This window comes from Callorhinus ursinus, unplaced genomic scaffold, assembly GCF_003265705.2.
Source record: "Callorhinus ursinus isolate GAN/ISIS: 27379988/994484 unplaced genomic scaffold, GSC_fseal_2.0 scaffold63, whole genome shotgun sequence".
NCBI lineage: Eukaryota > Metazoa > Chordata > Mammalia > Carnivora > Otariidae > Callorhinus > Callorhinus ursinus.
The window spans coordinates 6,979,834-6,996,530 of record NW_027397125.1 but is presented as its reverse complement, the minus strand read 5'-3'; the positions used below and the strand labels follow the sequence as shown (position 1 = coordinate 6,996,530).

The following is a 16,697-nucleotide window of genomic DNA, read 5'->3' as shown; positions in this document are numbered from 1 at the left end:
GATCAGTGCCACACACATAGATTTTGGGCATATTTTGATCTGTTAGAAGAAAGTACCTCCCAAAATTTTAAAGAGAGAAAAGCTCTTATATGTACAAAAATAAGGGTAAATATGCTGAAGGAGTAGAATATGACTGCAAAGATGAGAATTATAAAAGATTTTATAAAGGGAATTAATTAGATAAGAAGTTGGTTGAAAAAGAAAGAAGAGGAATTAAAAAAAGGGGGGGGAGAGAATGTGATCAGGGAGGAGACTAGAACAAAGCCATACACTAGAGATGTAGGGTATATTTCTATCTGTTAGAAGAAACTGTATCCTCGAATTTTAAAGAGAGAACAACTTATATATATATATATACCAAAAATAAGGTTAACTACTATGAAGGGATATAACGTGACTCTAAAAATGAAAAATAAAAAATATTTTTAAAAAAGGGATTGATAAGATGGTGGCTGAAAAAGGGAAAAAGAAAAACTCAAAGAGAAAAAAGAGAAGAAAATTTAAAAAATTAACTTTGAAAGACTAAAGAATCAGGGGGGAAAAAGCCGTGAATTCTATGTGCAGTGTTCTCCTAGCTCTGGAGTTCTGCTGTTCTCATTGATCGGTAAACTTGTTGTTCTTGCTGATCTTCTGGGGGAGGGGCCTGTTGCTCTAGTTCTCAGATGTCACAGGTGAAATTGCCCTGCCCTTGCCTTGTCTGGGCTAAGTAATCTGCTCTGGTTTGCTCTCAGAAGCTTTTGTTCCCTGCAAGCTTTCCATATGGCTTTGGAGGAGGAGAGTGAAAATGGTGGCCTCCCAATTTCCGCCCCGAAGAAGCTGAGAACTCAGGGCCCTGCTCCTCAGTGCACCCCCAGAGAAAAGCAGTCAATCACTCCCATCTCCCCGGTCTCTGCCGCACTCCCTGCTCACCCGGCCTGTGACAGAGCGTTTCTATCTCTGGCACCCGACTTGGTGTGGAGTCTCCAAACCCAGCAGATCCCTGCAGTGCACTCCCGTGCCGCTCCTCTCAGGGGAGGAAGGGGAGTATCCCCAGATCTGCTGCTTATCGGGTTCTGCTGGAGGAGCAGTGGCTCGACTGTGCCATGGATAATGGGTTATGGCAACACTGAGCGGACAGCCCACTCCTCAGCTCCGTTTCTGGAGCCGGCTTCCCCGCTCCGATACCTGGGAGCTCTGCTGCACTCAGGCACCCCTGGTCTTTCTGTAACCCTGAGGATCCTGAGACCACACTGTCCCAGTGAGGGTTCCACCCCCCGCTTAGCCACTGGAGCAACGTCTCTCAGCTGAGTGACTTCTAAAAGTTCTGATTTTGTGCTCCAGGGCTCTATCACTTGCCAGAAGCTTTGGACGGAGTCCCCTTCCCCCGCCGTCTATCCTCCCAAATATGTACTTGGATTCACTTCTCCGCACATTGTACCTTTCAGAAAGTGGTCACTTTTCTGTTCAGAGAGTTGCTGGTATTCTTTTCTTAGATCTGTTGAGTTCGTAGGTGTTCAGAATGGTTTGATCCCTATCCAGCTGAATTCCTGAGACCAGACGAAATTTAGGTCTCCTACTCCTCCACCATCTTGCTCCTCCCCCTCCTCATAGTGGTTTTAAGTTCTTAGTCTTTTAATTCCAACATTCCTGCCATATCTGGGTCTGGTTCTGAGACTTGCTCTTTCTCTTCAAACTATGTTTTTTGTTTTTTGCCTTTCAGTGTGCTTTGTAATGTTTTGTTGAAAGCCAAACGTGATGTGCTATGTAAAGGGAATTAAGGTCAATAGGTTTAGCATGACCTATTATGTTTATGTAGCTAGAGATTAGACTCTTTACTGCTTGTCACAGCTGTAGATGCGTGAGGCTAAAATTTCATCTGGTCACTTACTCATAGCCCAAGGTAGTTAATGTTGGTATATTTTCCACCTTAGTTTTTGAGCAGGATTCCCCAACTTTAATCTTTGACTTCCATGAGAGAGTTTGTTCCTCCAGCTTTTGTTTGCAACATTCAAGTTAGTCAGAATCTAAGCTACCACAGCCTGGGTCTAGTCTCAAAGTTCCAGAGTTCTGTGGTTTCAGCCCTACTCATCACTTGGTAGAATTGTTCTTTCCTTATCTTTTGAGATATTTTATGTTGAAATTGATCTGTCTCCGCTTTTGTAAAAATGTGTCTTTATCTTATTTATCATTTCTTTGTGTTTAGTTAGATACAAAGTGTTAACTTAAAATGGTATTTTGCTTATAGTCTTACATTTCTCAATAAATAAGAGTTTTACCTAATTTAAATTCATAGTTTTTAGAAATTACAGGAATATATACTAACTTACACAGAAATAACCTATTGAAAAACTTTATTATTTAAAAGTGAAGTTGTAAAATCATAGAAGTATCTTTGTATCTCTGCATTGTCTATATTGTTAAATTTAAGAACAGTGCAAATTTAAAAGTGAAGTTGTAAAATCATAGAAGTATCTTTGTATCTCTGCATTGTCTATATTATTAAATTTAAGAACAGTGCAAATTGGTTTTAAATATCAGATGGGATAAAGTTGATTGATAATATTTTTATATGCTACAATATCCATACGTGCAGTTTAATAGGACTGTGGTATCTGATACTTCCATGTGTTGGGTAAGAAATTTTGATTATGTTATATGTTAATTATATGTAATTTAATTATAATGTTTAAATTGTATTCCCTTAAACTATAAAGGTTTTTCTATAACTAAAAAGTAGAAAAAATAAAAGGGGAAAGAATTCTGGGAAGAAAGGTGAGGAATTCTTTGTTAAAGAAAGATTGCATTGTGACATTTAAAGAAAATGATGATAATTTTGTAGCACAGAGGTTTTTTATATCAGGAGATATCTTTTAAAAAGAATATTGAGTTGAAATTTCCTAATTTCAGGAAATAGGAGCAGATATCAGTGTATTTTAAAATCACATATGGAAATGAAAACTTTTAATTTGTAGTTGACATAATCATTTTAAAATATCATATCTCTAATAATCATAAATAAATCAGTAAATAAATAAAACATCCTATCCCTTTAATTAAAATATTAGTGTTTCAAGCCTGATTTTGAAAAGTCCATAAATACAATAATTTTGTTCAAACAGAAAGCAGCTAATTTTTTTCTAAATTTCTTCCTTTTCCTTCATTTTTCAGGTTATTTTATATGGGTAGGAGCTAAGGATGCTTCTACTCTTAACTATGTAGACAGCAGGGCTTATTTAAATAGCTCTGTGTGTCACTGCCTGGGCAAGAGCTGCCATCTTCAATTCTATTATTCCATGGAAAACAGTGTTCTGAGAGTAGGACTATACAATAATAAGGTGAGAAGAAACTTACATTTATTTCAAATTCATTGAATAAGTCAAATTTCTATTTTGGCAACTTGTGTTTCTATTTCTCAGTTGTGTGTAGGCTTTAGGTATTCTTTAACTTGACTTTCTTAGTATACCTTTGAGAAGAAATATTAAGAACCTGTTTTATGAGGCATCTGGGTGCCTCAGTCGGTTAAGTGTCTGCCTTCAGCTCAGGTCATGGTCCCAGGGTCCTGGGATCGAGCCCCGCACCGGGCTCCCTGCTCAGTGGGGAGCCTGCTTCTCCCTCTCCTCCCAGCTCTTTTCTCTCTCTAGCTATCTCTCTCTCTCTCAAGTAAATAAATAAAACTTTTTTTTTTTTTTTTAAAGAACCAGGTTTAAGACCTACTGTCATGTAGGTGCGCCAGAGTGTGTCAGTTGGTTAGGTGTCCTATTCTTGATCTCACCTCAGGTGTTGATCTCAGGTTGTGAGTTCAAGACCAGTGTTGGGCTCCATGCTGGGCATGGAGGCTACTTAAAAAAAATACTCTCATGTAGAAAATTTAACATGATAATTTGTACAATATTATTTTTAAAAATTGTTAAAAATTCATGGAAGTATATTAAAGAACTTATAGGTCTAATAAAAGTGAGATATTTGAGATTCTGTATTGTTGGCTCTGTATTGACATTCTGATGGGATCTGTTTTGGATTTTAGATCCATATATCACTAGGCCTATAATTATCATGGATACAAATTACTTGTTATGGTACCAGTAGATATAATTTTAGTGACTGGTAATTACTGATTAAATACAAACAAATGAGTCATTGGAATGGGAAAAAATGGCTCACTGGGTTGAGTGAAAATTGCAGTGGTAATGCTAGCAAATAAAACAAATCCAAGCTTTTTTCTTTTTCTTTTTTTATACCTAACTTTAACTGAAAACAATCCTCCACAAGTGGAAAAATATCTGAGACACTTTAGGAATTTCTATTGTGAAGAAAATTTATTTATAGATAGAAGTTAAAAAAAATCACAAGGGTAAATAGCAGTCATTCTAGCAATGGGAAACAGTTAACAATAATTGCAGGGATTCTGACAGGAAAAAGGAAGACAGTAAAAACATCCAAGTCAAGATTCTTTTGGCTTTAGATGCTTTGAATATATCCAGTTGAAACTTCCTCCTGACATTGGCCAGATTCATTTTCCAACAAAAGGTTATTTATCATCTATTCTTACCAAATATCACTAACCCTCTGTCAATAGCATTTTTTTAAAGATTTATTTATTTATTTATTTGAAAGAGAGAGAATGAGAGAGAGAGAGAGAGAGAGAGAGAGAGAGAGCACATGAGAGGGGGGAGGGTCAGAGGGAGAAGCAGACTCCCTGCTGAGCAGGGAGCCCGATGTGGGACTCAATCCTGGGACTCCAGGATCATGACCTGAGCTGAAGGCAGTCGCTTAACCAACTGAGCCACCCAGGCACCCCAATAGCATTTTTTCTGTTCCATTTGCTTCTGAAGTCTGAAGTGCCATCATAATTAATCCTCAGGTATGACCTATTGCCTGCCTATTACTGGGAGAAATGAAAATTCTAGAGGAATTCTCTTTTTTCCCCCCTAGTTCTTTCACATCACCCCTCTCTTTTCTTTTGTATCGTTTTGTTCATGTCCAGTCTTTTTTCTTCTACCTCTTCTTTTTCAGAACATTCACAGAGTTCTAAAGCATGAAGTTGAGTGAATATGCTCATTAGATGGCCTAATACATTTTGTTTGTTTGTTTTCATGGATGAGACACAATTTTTAATGTTCTATAACTATGTTATAGTTTTGTGGCATTTTTGTGATAGTATTTTACACTAGAATAATCTCATTGAGTTTATATTATAGTTAAAAGTGTTTTAAAAAATATATGGTCCTGGGTGCCTGGGTGGCTCAGTTGGCTAAGCATCTGCCTTTGGCTCAGGTCATGATCCCAGGGTCCTGGGATCGAGTTCTGCATTGGGCTCCCTGCTCAGTGGGGAGTCTGCTTCTCCCTGTATCCCTTCCCCTTGCTCGTGCTCTCTCTTTCTCTCAAACAAATAAATAAAATAATTTAAAAAATATATGGTCATATGATAGTACTTTTCACATGACAGGTAATTAATATTCACTGAATGTTGAATGAGTTATCTAAAATTTAAGTAGACATTTGTGTCATATATGTCCTAATCCTAAAGATTACTTTAATCTACCCTGAACATTGGTGATGGATTGTAAATTTGGGACTGTATAAGAAAAGATTATAAACAAATTGACTTCAGATACCACATCATATATAAGAAAACAAGGTAATCATGGAGAACTGATCCAATGTATTAATTAGAACCAGCACTGAGTGATGTTTGGCTTATTAGTTTACCCAGTATTCTGCAAGGCAATATCCTATTTTTTCTTACATATTATTTGCTCTGATCTCTACATATAACATATAACATATTGGTCACCAATGCAAAATCTGCATCAAAATACATTTAAATTATAAGCTGATGTTTTATCAGAGTTAAAAAGGACTCCAAACCCATCCTTTAACTCTTGAATTAGCTCTTGATGAAAATGATTGTTTAAATCTTCCATGAATAGAATAAAGAAAATAACCCTTAGGATATGAGCAAGTAAATCAAGAAATACCTTGTAAGAATGCTAAAGGTAGTTTTCTTTATTTTCAGAAGACATCAGAACTTGAGAAGTTGAAAACACAGGTGAAAGGCAAGTTGTGAAATAAAAAGTTGACTATTAGGGTCAGCTTAAGTGTGTAGCAGTTCTAATTTGTACCATATAGCCATCCTTGAGATTAGGTCTCTATCATCTGTAAAATAATAATCATAGCAACAGCCTATCTTTTATCCTGAAGAGAGTTTCCATGTCAGTGAGCCAAGGATAGTGGGGCGCCCAGCTTGTGGTACCTTTTACGTATTGCCAGTGGCAAATAGGAAGAACACATAGCTGGGGCAGTGAAGAAAATGCCTTAGAAAGTATCTTTTCTTCTATGAGACCATTTTTAAAGGCCATAATAAACTTTTCTCGAAGGAATGTCTTTGCCAAAGTACATGTCCCTGTTCCCACATTTAATCAAAAGTAGTTTATTTTTAATTTTTAAAAAATTTGTTTATTTGCGAGAGAGAGTGCTGAGCGAGTGAGAGAGAACATGAGTAGGGGGGAGGGGCACAAGAAGAGGGAGAAGCAGGCTCCCTACCAAACAGGGAGCCCGATAGGGGGCTTGATCCCAGGACCGTGGGATCATGACCTGGACAGAAGGTGGACGCTTAACGTACTGAGCCACCCGGGTGCCCCTCAAAAGTAGTTTGAAAAGAACAAAAACAACAATCTGGAATTTGGTACCTTTGATTTCTTTACTGGAAGAGTGAAGGTTAAGCTGAGGTCTCTAGGATATAGAGTGATTCTTTCCTTGAAAGGTAAAATGGCATTATGATCCTGGTCTGAGGGGAGTAAAGACTTTTTAAAAAATTTTGTTGATTGATTGATTGATTTTAAGATAATAGAAAATTAAAACATCACTTGAAAGGTTTTTCTGAGCTGAGGGTTTCTTTCTTACATTGGCACCTGTTGAAAGTAACTAGGTAAGAGTCTGAGAGTGAGGACAGAATAAAATAAAAGCTGATTTTATTTAGATGGAGTAAACTCTTTTTCTTTTTCATTATTTGTGTTGTCAGACAAGAAAGTGTCATAGAAAAATCTGTATTTCATAACATACCATTAACTTAGGGTACAAAAAGCCGTTTAAGTTTTAGAAAGAATTCTGCTCATTTTTCAAAAAAAATGAAAACACATTCTTCTTCAAGTAGAGCAGAGGGAAATTAATTAGTCATTGTGAAAAAAGAGCACAAATGCTCCAAGTTATTTTCATAAGATGAAAGTGAAGGGACATGATGAATGCAACTTACCAAGCAGTGTCACTTAAAGCATCTGTGGAAGATGTCAGTGTCTCAAAGCTAAATTGCTGAAGTTGCATAGGAAATTATTGAAAGAAAAATTAGTTGTGTGTCCCAACTGTGTGTAACTCCGGTTCATCCTGAAGTGACTCAGAAGCTCTCAGCTGAAAAGATGTCTACCATGGATGTTTCACTGTCTTGTCTAAGGCTTAACAGTTGATATGAATCAGTAATAAAATGAAATACATTTTAATGGGTTTAGATTATCTTCTGAAATATTTGAGACTTGGAAATTGGAGCAGACATCAGAGGGTAAAGGACTAAGTTGAAAATAGACTCATTTTTAGAAAATATTGGCTATGAATGAAATAAGCAAAGCTGAGAGATTAATGCTTACGAGAGTCTGAAAAAGTCTTAAGTGTCATGTGTCATTTGAATTACAATGAGTGTCACCTTCCAGTGCTGTTTTCTATCTCACAGTAGAAGGAGGGCATGCACAGTCTCAGAACTCAACCTGAGACATATTTATGCCACTCTTCATTTTCACTATACTGATACATGAAAACAATCAATGCATCCATTGCATAAATATTATGAACAATCTGGTTTATCTTTCCCAGGGAAATGTCAAATTAACTTACATGTTTGATAGAATCTAAAGAAATTAGTATTTCAGAACATGGTCATAAATCATAAAGCACAATAACATAGGCAGAACTTTGGACTGCATTATAGACTTTTATTGAGTATGTTACCTTATAGTGTATAGTAGAAACATAATTTTCCATACACTTTGCCAACTGGAAGATGATGATTTTACAGATGCATGACAGATGCATGCTCTAGAAGGCACAAAAAGGTCTTTGATAGAATGATAAGAGAGTCAAATAGAAATATAAACTCCAGAAAATAACTGTATTGTTTGGAACTTAGAATGAATTCTCCCATAGAAAAAAATACATATAGAAATTGAGATTGTGCAGAAAAATATATCTGATAACATTTTTTTTAAACTTTCATATTAAGTGTTTCCCTGTCATTTCTTTTCTAATGTCATGGTAATATAATAAAATGTAGGAGTATTATTGGGATGAATATTAAAGTAGCTAGTATTATGAATTTCTATTGAGAATTGTCTTTTTGAAGTACTTCATTTAAAATTCCATTCAAATGTTTCTTCTGTCCTTACTCTCCATCATAAGAAAATAAACAGCTTTACTATATAGATATGATTTATTTCCTTATTTTTTTAAAGACTGTTTTTACAGAGCAGTTTTAGGTTCCTAGCAAAATTAGGGGGAAAGTATAGAGATTTCCCATTTTCCTCCTGTCCCCACACATGCAGAGCTTCCCCATTATCAACATCCTCCATCAGAATGGTACCTTTGTTACAAATGATGAACCTGCATTGGCATGTCCTTATCACTCAAAGTCCATAGTTTACCTAGGGTTCTGCTTGGTGTTGTGCATCCTGTGGGTTTGGACAAATGCATAATGACATATGTCCACCATATATTATCATACAGAGTATTTTCACTGCCCTAAATATCCTCTGGGCTCTACTTTTTCATCCTTTCCTGCCTCCATTTTATTGTTCCTTTAAAAAAATGTTATATACCTTTTTACCAATACTTTAGGCTTCCTAGTACTTCATGTGGTACAGATAGGGTAAACTCTACTGAAATGTAATTGAGAGAGCACATATGGAAATATGAGAGTAGAATTTGGGAAATGAGTAATGTCATTTCATTTAAATCAAAGGAAGAAGAAATATCTTGGATATACAGCACATCAACGGACAGAAAATGGGTGAAAGCAGAGGTGTTAATACCAGAAAGCCTGAAGACATTTAAGGTACAAAATGGAAAAACAAGTATTCTTTTATTTATTTATTTTTTCGTAAGTTTAACTTGTAGCTTTGCAGTAGTGAATTTTATCACCCATTGCTAAATTTAAATTAGGATTTAAATTAAGGATGCAGATTTGTGTATTTGGAGAGAGCAATTGCCTACTTCTTTTCATTGTACTTAGCCTTTCCCAGCCACATTACTCCTGTATAAAGCTTCTTCACTGTACATGGGCTCCCTTCATAGCCCCCTCCAACCCCAACACCATGCATTGCAAACAAGGAAGCACATGACATTATGAAGCAGATAAATAATAAGTTGGAATTAAAAACCAGTAAAGACTATACAAATGTTTTGAAGACAGTAATTCTTGTCTTTATAAAACATGGTTATATCTACCTGTGCAAAGATATATCCAAAATATATGTATGGTCAGTGGGAATATGGTCTCTTAAAAAAATGACTTTGGGATTTCGTGTTGTATATAGAATTGAGATTGGGCAGAAAAATATATCTGATAACTTTTTTTTAGCTTTCATATTAAATGTTTGTCCATCATTTCCTTCTTTTCTAGTATCATAGCAACATTACAAAATGTAGTAATGTCAGTGGGATCGACATTTAAATAGGTGGTATTATTAATTGCTATTCATAATTTTATTTTTGAAGTGCAGTGTTTTCTTTAAAATTCCATTCTTTTTTGTTGTATAAAGAGTGTATAAATATGCTTATGCTGGCCTGTGAGTGTAAAATAATAAGACTGATTGTATGTATGGCTCATGAAACCAATTTCATTCCTTTATGGTAATACCACATATGTACGTTTTTCTAGGTGCTGAAAAGGAGAACCCAAATGATACTGAACTGTAACCATGCAGATTTTTAGAATCCCATTTATTACTGAGACTGGAATTTCTGAACCATAGCATTTTTGTATTAATTACAGCAAGGTTGAGGTTTATATCATAGACTATTGAATTAATATTTGACATAATTTTTAATGTTCTAAGCTGATATTTATCTTTAAAACTTCTGAAAAAGGTACTAAATGATTGGAGTTTCATTCTTTTACATAAACTGAATATTAAAGTTGGTCTTGTTATTTAACTGAAAGATAAAACAAGATATAAAGAGAGTAATTTGGGAGTTATTCTAGATTTCCAAGTGCATATTAAATGTAATTAACTTTCAATAATAGCACCTTTTTCAAATCTAAGTTTAAACTCATCAATTTTTGAAACCCAAACTGATATCATTTTTGCATATCTGATCTCTTGCTGCTATAAAAATATACAGCTGTAGGTCCAATAATTTATATATATTTATACTATGGTATTCACTATGGGGAATGTATACAGCAGCATACAAAGTTTTCCTACTATTAGATATGATTTGAATGTAACATCTTCTAGACTAAATTGTTAAATATATTTGTGAACTGAAACTTAAGTAATTCGTAACAAATATATATATATTCCTCATATTTTTGCAAAGGAGAAAATCTATTCAGAAACTTTTGGCTGGAAAAAACTAAAAGGAATTAGTCTTTCTTCCTAGTATCTTATTTACACACAAACAACACCTAGTTCATTGCTGTTCAATAGTATTTTCTGTCATAAGGGAAAATGTAAGTATCTGTGCTCTCCAATATGGTAGCCAATAACCACGGATGACTGTTGAACACTTGCAATGTGGCTAGTATGGCTGAGGAACTGAATTTTAATTTTATTTTAGTTAATTTAATTTGAAATAGCTGTGGCTACCATATTGGACAGCAGAGAATTAGATATTTGGTAGAATCAGCTCTTCATGCCTCTCCTTCTCTCTGGTGCTAGCCAACCATTGCTCTCGGTGGAACCTCAAGGAATATTAATACTTTGATAGTATCTTACATTGGATTAGCAAGGATGGTTGTTTCACTTGCTAATGCTGTATACCTTCAAAACTAGCAATTTGATTGGAGAAAATGAGATTTATTTCTTTTAATTGGCACTTCTTTGATTATTAGAGAAATTCTTCTTTTGTGAAAATAGATTTTTATATTTATTCTTTTAAGTTTTCTGTTCATCTGTTGTGTCCCTTACTATTTGCCTCATCTTTCCCTGCCTGCATTCCAATGCTAATTTCAGTAGCTTAAAAACCAGACTTAGTTATAGGTCTTGGTGTATAAGTAGTGATAATGCTTATTCTTTTCCCTGAATGTCAGAAAGCCATGAGGATGATGCCCAAATGAAAAGTTTGCAGGGAAGGACGTAGCCAGTGGTTTAAGTGGCATGTTGTATTTCATCGGTCATGGGTGGTTTCTCAGAGGCCTCAGGGGATCTACTGTGCCCATATCTTTATACTTATCCCTTTGGAGACATATGTTATGGATTGCTGACCTTTCTTAAATGTAGGGCTTTTTCCATTCAGATCAATTACGCCTGTGAGTCAGGTTTCCCCGAGTAGGACTTTGTCGAGTGTATTTGCTGGCTCTTTTAACAGGTGTTTGTCTCAGTAATTATTAAATATCTATTATTCTTTTTTGGAGGGGTCTTTGAAAGGAGATCATAAACTCAAACATTGTTCATGTTTTGCTTTTTGAAGATTATATTGGAAGGGACTATTTTGAGCCAGAAAGGTTTTATTGGGCTGGATCAGCTCTGGGTCTATGCCTGTGCACTTGCCCCCTCCGGAAGGCTTTGCCCTACAGATGAATTCACTTGTGCCAGTGGCCAGTGTATTGCCCAAGAATCGGTCTGTGACTCGCAGCAGGACTGTTCTGATGACAGTGATGAAGACCCAGCAACTTGCTGTAAGTGAATTAATGATTTACTTGTTCACATGCTCACTTTCATGACTGTGGTTGCATTTAAGTCTTTGCTTTGAGCTAGGTAAAGTTAATATGTATGACATGAAATGAATGCACATTCTCATTCTGCAGCTATTGGCACTATTCTTTGTGGGGGTCTCTGTGCTAATATAAGCTTTGGTGCTTTTTGTTAACACTGCAAACTCTATTTGGTCAACAAATGAATAATTGTATTGTGGTGTGTGTGTATTTTGGTTAAAGAGGAAAATGGGTTGGGAGACGGAACCTCTTTATACTTTTCCCTTGGGAGACATATGTTATGGATTGCTGACCTTTATTAGGTATAGGGCATCTTCCATTCTGACCTATTATGTAGAAAGCTGTGGGGAAGGGTTGAAGAAGAAGAGCTGTCACTGCCTTCTAGGCAGCCATGATGACTATAGAAATCATGTCAGCCACGGTTGGTATTCATGACTGGGTAAAATTTAGATCCAACACCTGCTTTTTAGGACTTTTATGGAAAGTCTTTGATAGGAGTGATGACAAGAAATCCCATTACTATTCAAACCTAGTTGTATTTGAAAGGAAATATAATTTAATTTACAACCCACATGATGGTTCTCATATGAGGTAACTTAGCAACTAAAATACTTGTGTCTCTTTGGAAACCATGGATTCTAACTAAATGAATCCAAATCCCATATCACAAACAAGTGGGTTTTCTTAATTATTAAAAATTTGACATTTATTTTGCTGCATTGTTTTATTTTAGTGGTGTGTTTTGTTGAACAAGAGAAAAATATTGCAACAAGATAAATGTCACTTTTTTTTTTTTTTAAAGATTTCACTTATTTATTTGACAGAGAGAGATACAGCGAGACAGGGAACACAAGCAGGGGGAGTGGGAGAGGGAGAAGCAGGCTTCCCGCTGAGCAGGGAGCCTGAGGCGGGGCTCGATCCCAGGACCCTGGGATCATGACCTGAGCCGAAGGCAGACACCTAATGACTGAGACACCCAGGCACCCCTAAATGTCTTTGTACAAAAATTCTTTGTACAAAATGCTTCTGTTGATGGGGAAGGATTTTATTAAAAGCAATGGAAAGGGATACAGGAAAGAGGAGATGGGAAAGCCAGGGAGGAATCCTCTGCCTATTTGTAAACAGCAATTCCATTGATTCCTCAGACACCTAGTTTTAATACTATTTTTAAACAAAATAATCTATCTCCTAATATGATCTCAATGGAATTTTTGGGTGCTGTCTTTTTTTCACTCAAAAAAACATGTGAGGACAATACACTTTCTCTAATATGAGTGTCAGTTTCTTTTCTATGCTTGAAAATCTCTTACAAACGATTTGGTTCATTTCTTTTGGAGAGACTCACCTTTCTAATAGTTTGCATTATTCTCACTTTCAACAGCTGAAAGTAAATATATTTCATTTCCTCTTTTCAATTGTGCATATTGACACATCCCCCCCGCAAGGGTTCTTTATGCTCTCTCAATCAAATTCTACCTGGAGTATTAATAGATATTTTAACATTTGATTTTGAACATATTTTTCCATTTCTCTTCCTTTGTTGAAGTTTCATTGGTTACATATTTAGGATTTTTCCATTGGAGTGTATCTTGATATCATTTTGCTATTTGCTTTTTTTGAATGAAGGGACAAATATCCATGCTTATCAACCAATAGTGTTACTTAGTGTGTTAAATTTTCCAAATTATGTAACTTCATTTGAACAAAGACATCCTGGCATGCTTGCTTGATTGAGATCAACTTCATATAGCAGTTATGATATGAAAATGTAGCCATGTTGCATATTACAAAATATTTATGTATTTTGATGCATATATATCTATATATTTTGATGCCAACATGAGTATTTCATGTCAATATTTGTACAATCATGTTTGTTTTGAGGAAATTATTTATATAGCTATGGAATTATTAGAATTGATATAAAATTACATTATTTTCTGCACTAAGATATTTAATACATTTGTGTATACATACACATGCTCATATATATTATTACTAAATAGGAGAAACATCCCTTTGAAATTTAAAACCACTTTGAAACATTCTACACAGACTTTTAAAAAAACATTTTCTTTTTCTCTCTTTTTCTCTCTCTCTTTCTTTCTTTCTTTGACAAAGAGAGAACGTGCATGTTCAAGAGCAAGGGGAGGGGTAGAGGGAATCTCAAGCAGACTCAATGCTGAGTGGGGAGCCCAGCGCTGGGCTGATCTCATCACCCTGAGATCATGACCTCAGTGCTCAACCGACTGAGCTACTCAGGTGCCCTGATTCTACACATACTTTTAAATTTGTATTTTACAAATTGAATTTGTAATGCAAAATCTTCTTATAAACAGAATTACCAAGTTCATGACGCGAATGAAACATGCTTTGATGCCTTCTTTTTATCCCACTTTAGGATGGATCTCTAGGACAGTGTAGCTCATATATGCAGTTTGAATAGGACCAGGAGTACTTACTGGAGACTCAGTAATATTAACTGATGGATATCGTTAGTTGGTATTCTGTTGTCAGCGTACTTTTCCCAAAAGGCACATTCACTCAGGTATTTTTTTTTTTTTTACTACCAAGTGCCTCTTAATTCTAGATACTTTTTTTTCCAAAGATTTTATTTATTTATATGACAGAGAGAGACACAGCGAGAGAGGGTACACAAGCAGGGGGAGTGGGAGAGGGAGAAGCAGGCTTCCCTCTGAGCAGGGAGCCCGATGCGGGGCTGGATCCGAGGACCCCGGGATCATGACCTGAGCCAAAGGCAGACACTTAACGACTGAGCCACCCAGGCGCCCCTAATTCCAGATACTTTTAACAAAAGTAGTTGACAACCTTTAGCCCCATGCCTTTTCTGAGGCAGTTAATTGGTAAGTGAAAAGGAGTGTTGCTAGAGTTTTGCTACTATACTTTGTGGACCAGTAGCATTAGCATCACCTGGGAGCTCTTTTGAATTACAGAATCTCAGGCTACATCGCAGTCTTACAGAACCAAAAGTTGCCTATTAACAATGTCTCAGGTGGTTTGTCTGCATAGCACTGTGCCAAATAACCTTCAGAAATGAAGAACCCGCTGAGAGGAAAAACGGAAGGCATATAAAAAGTAGACTTAAGGCAGGACGCCTGGGTGGCTCAGTCGGTTAAGCGTCTGCCTTCCGCTGGGGTTATGATCCCGATTGGGAACAAGCCTCACATTGAGCCCCACATGGGGCTCCTTACTCGGCGGGGAGCCTGCTTCTCCCTCTGTCCCTCCCCCCTGCTTGTGCGCTTTTTCTCTGTGTCAGATAAATAAGATCTAAAAAAAAAAAAAAGTAGACTTAAGGCAAACTATCCAGAGATCTTTCACAGAAGCTAAAACTCCCGGAACTAATTCCTAAGAGCATCACTGTATTACCAAACGATAAATTTTTAAAAAAGTTTTATTGAGGTATAATTGACATACAACAAATACACATAATTAATGTATACAATTTGAGTTTGGAATACGCAGACACCTGATCTTTATCCTTCACCTCCAGAAGCTTTTCTGTGTCCCTTCTTTCTGGAGTAAGGACACTTAACGTGAGATTTGCCCTGTTAACTTGGTGGGGCACACGTATGGCCACACACGTGGGGACAGATGCCAGACGGTTAGTGTAGCTTGGCGTGCGCCCAGAACCCCATACCCGTACCGCTCCCCGCCCCCTGGCCGCCCCCGGCCCGGCAGCCGGCAGCCCCTGGGCGTGGACTCCCTCCCGCTTCCTCTTCTGCGGCCTCTTGGTCTTCAGTGGCCTACCCGCCCCTGGGGGGCCGCCGGGTCCTTCGACAGCTTCCAGCGGGCGGGCGCAGCTCACTGCCCGCCAGCCGCAGGTGAGTGCTCCGCGCGGTCCCAGGAGGGGCAACGCGGCTCTGCCGGTGAACACGCGCCGGGAGGTGTGGGTGTCGTGTTCGCCGGGGCGGCGCACGCTGCTGTGCACCGCCCGCGACTTCGGCCAGGAGTTCACGGCTAGGGCGGGCGGCGGCGGCGGCTCGGCGTTCGGCCGGGACAGCCCCCTCCCTCAGCCGCGGCCGGCAGCGCGAGCGCTTCCCGCGCGGTCGCCGGGTGCTCGCGTCTGGCCTTCTGCCACCCCCAGGAAGGGGGCGAGACCCGGGTGAGCGAACGCGGGTGCGGGGGTGCTCGGAGCCCCGGTGGGTGGGAGGGCCCAGGACCGCGGTGATGGTGACGCAGGGCGCCGGCCCCCCGCGTGAGAGGTGGTCGCCACTGAGACCCCAGCAGGGCGAAGCGCACCTGCGCTTCCAGTCCTTACGGCAGACAAATGGTGATTCTCGCTGCAAGGACTGCAGCATCCGATGGCACGGTGCCCAGGTGTGGTGTGTGCAGGGCAGTCCAAGCAGTTTTGCAGAACTTGTCAGAAGTCTTACAGCTCTTCCCGAGTGGAGGCTGTCACCTGCCAAAGTTGTAAACAGACTGGATGCTCCTGCTCAGGAAACCTTCGCCCCTCCGACCCTAGAAGTCCCTATCGTCGAGATTTGTGTGGGAGTTTCAAAGACCTGCGTGGAGCTGCAAACACCTCTGACAGCAATTTAGCGGCAAATATATCGTTTAAATGAATGTGAAAAACGGTCCTGCTGAACGTGTTAGTGAACAGATAAGTGGGTTTTTTTTTTTTTTCTTATGCCCCTTTTCTGCCTCTTCGGAACATAATTTATGAAAGGCCATATTTTCAACAAAGCCTTAAGTGAAAGTATTGCAAAACAATTGAAAAATAAATGCACAATACGGTATTTGTTGACGATAGGCTGGGTGCTGTGCGGAATTCTGAATTAAT

The 16,697-nt window shown here is 38.0% G+C and overlaps 1 protein-coding gene across 1 annotated transcript in view; it reads left to right on the top strand.

Moving 5' to 3' along the window:
* The window catches only part of MALRD1 (MAM and LDL receptor class A domain containing 1), a gene marked incomplete at its 5' end in the record, with an annotated part of 844,763 nt that overhangs the window by 105,349 nt on the left and 722,717 nt on the right, over positions 1-16,697 (top strand). The window contains 3 exons of the mRNA XM_073885547.1: positions 3,148-3,314; positions 8,981-9,073; positions 11,653-11,860. Coding sequence (XP_073741648.1) covers positions 3,148-3,314; positions 8,981-9,073; positions 11,653-11,860 — 468 coding nt within the window. The remainder of the gene's footprint in view (positions 1-3,147; positions 3,315-8,980; positions 9,074-11,652; positions 11,861-16,697) is intronic.